At 30.5% G+C, this 2,574-nt stretch overlaps 2 protein-coding genes across 2 annotated transcripts in view; one reads left to right on the plus strand and one right to left on the minus strand.

Annotated features, from left to right (window-relative positions):
* Positions 1-2,574, minus strand: part of LOC115033894 (sushi, von Willebrand factor type A, EGF and pentraxin domain-containing protein 1) — a 157,622-nt gene that overhangs the window by 72,332 nt on the left and 82,716 nt on the right. The window lies entirely within an intron of this gene.
* LOC100165929 (28S ribosomal protein S35, mitochondrial) overlaps positions 1,215-2,574 on the plus strand; it is a 2,803-nt gene continuing 1,443 nt past the window's right edge. Inside the window, 3 exon segments of the mRNA NM_001293362.1 lie at positions 1,215-1,477; positions 1,684-1,774; positions 1,867-2,218. Coding sequence (NP_001280291.1) covers positions 1,375-1,477; positions 1,684-1,774; positions 1,867-2,218 — 546 coding nt within the window. The 5' untranslated portion in view covers positions 1,215-1,374.

The raw sequence follows: 2,574 nt of genomic DNA on the forward strand, positions 1-2,574 counted from the left end.
TAGGAAGACACCCCAATATTTGGGACTATTTACGTAAACGTAATCTAAATATCAGCGTTTGTGAATTATTTATAATGTTTGTGTTGTATTTTACCAAGGCTGGTAAGTTACAATTTAAGTCTATTTCTCCTATTATGACTAAAAAAATGTATAATAATGGTTATAATATCTGCATATTATGCCTATTAATATCTTTATATGTAACTGATTTTTAAAAAATAGTCAACTTGCGAAGCATTGTATTTTACTGTTATGTGAATTATAAAGTATTTAACAAACAATAATGCCTAGATATAGGTGATGGAAGATGTTCATTTAGGTAGTTGTTTTGCTTGTAGCACAATATAATAATTAGGGCTCGGATTTATATGTATATACAATAAAAGTATGTACATAAATATGTATTCAAAATATGTATTATCAACAAAAAAAAAAATAATAATAATAATAATAATTAATAATATAATAAAATGTAATAAAAATTTATAATTATCTAATTATATCGATTACAAATATTTATTAACATTCATTTTTAAATTTTCGAATCCAAAAGATCGGCGATATTGTCGTAAAATCTTAATAATAATTAATAATAAAATTAAATGTGATAAAAATATGCATATTTATCTATAGTTATCTAATTATCTTGATTACAATTAATAATAACATGCACTTTCAAAAAATCGTCGGTATAATATTATATAGTCATGATAACCTTTCAATTATTTAAACTCTGAAGAAAAGACACTAAAACAGTATGATTGTCTAAATATGTGAGAAAAAATTGAATAATTGTGAAATAATATGTAAAAACATGTATTTATGACAAAATATTATGTAAAAATATGTAAAATCAAATATAGCTCATTTTATCAAAAACCTTGTGAAACAAATTTATCACTTGCCGAAATCAGTTTATCATGTCGCAGAGAAAATATGTATTTACATATAAATCCGAGCCCTAATAATAATATTACAATATATTATTGTCAGAGATTTTAAATAACAAATAATATTAATTAATTTATAATTTATAATATAATAATAATATTAAATAGATTTTAAATATATATTGGTTATTTAAAATCTCTGATTATTGTCCATTTCATCTTGGTGATAATTACTGTTCCATGCTTTTATGATTATGTTATCAAGAACTTGTTATCATGTGATATTATGTACGATAAATAATAAATATATCTTATCGTGTCTTCGACTCCCGGCTCCCGCACCACCGCGATTTAAGGTAATAGGGTATAATATTTTAAATCGCGTGCACTACCCGATTTGGTAGGTTCGGCTTCGGTTAATCGGCTTAGTAGGTCTATTTCATCCATTCGTCATCGTTTAACGATACATCGTTAATAATAAAAAATGTCTGCGCTTCAAACGACGCTTCGGCGAACGACGGCCGTGTTGATGCCTATCGGTTACTACCCTGCCCGGGTTTGGTGTTCAACCAGAGCTGCTCCTACGGGTGAGTTAAAAATAATAATTATTAGTATATTTACCTCATCGCGAAGCGGAGTCGGCGGCCAAGAACAATGTTAGATTATGACATATTGACGATTATAGATCGATGGCTTGTACCGATGACATGAGAAATGGGCTAACCCCTTCCTTTTGTCTCGATGGTTTTTCCCCTGGAATTAACGTCGGTTAATCAACAATATTATTTTGCAGACGGCAAGTTCAGGGTCTTGGACTTGAAGAAAAAATCATTTGTGCCTCACGCGAAGAAGAAGTACATTAAGACGATTACTTTACCGCCCAGGTAACATAATAATATTTTGATTGACATTTGGTACAATTGTATTGTATTTGAAAAAAAAAATAAGAATTTCTTTAATTGTTCAATATTTTCAGAGCTTTGAGTATGCCTGTTGATCAAGAGTGGTCAAATGTTTGGCCCGGTCCAAGAACATTTCATCCAGCTACAGTGCCCCTGGCACTACGACAAGGGTATGATCCGAAAAGAGCATCGCCCGGTAAATATGGCAATGCTGAGCTAATGAAGATTCCAAATTTTTTGCATCTTACACCACCGGCAGTAAAAAAACATTGCAGTGCCCTAAAACAGTTTTGTACTGAATGGCCTAAAGGCTTAGAAACTGATGAAGATTGCGATAGACATTTTCCAATGACAACAATAACAACAGATTATTGTCATTCGTCACCGACTATCAAAGACCCAAAATCTAGGATAGTTACAATCAAAGTATGTAATATTATTGCTATTTTTATTAGAATGATTTGTGGGAATAATCCCACCTAAACCTGTCATTTTTTCTACTTCTACAGACTGTTTTTACTATTTGGGTTTAAGAATTTTAATGATTAGTGTACTAGTGTTGTAGTATTATTCTAAACTGTATAATCTATAAACCTCAAAACTGAACATTGTTTTTTTTCATGATTGTAACTGATATAAATATTTTTGAACACACAGATTTGCAGCGCAGGGGATTTCAATTGTTAAGAGAATGTCACCCGCCGCATGTGTTGTCTCCGTCTTGCAAATGTACAACATAGCGAAAAAACTGTTTTGCGCGGGACAACTTTTCTCGTACTATA

The sequence above is a fragment of the Acyrthosiphon pisum genome, chromosome A1 (genome assembly GCF_005508785.2).
Source record: "Acyrthosiphon pisum isolate AL4f chromosome A1, pea_aphid_22Mar2018_4r6ur, whole genome shotgun sequence".
Taxonomy (NCBI): domain Eukaryota; kingdom Metazoa; phylum Arthropoda; class Insecta; order Hemiptera; family Aphididae; genus Acyrthosiphon; species Acyrthosiphon pisum.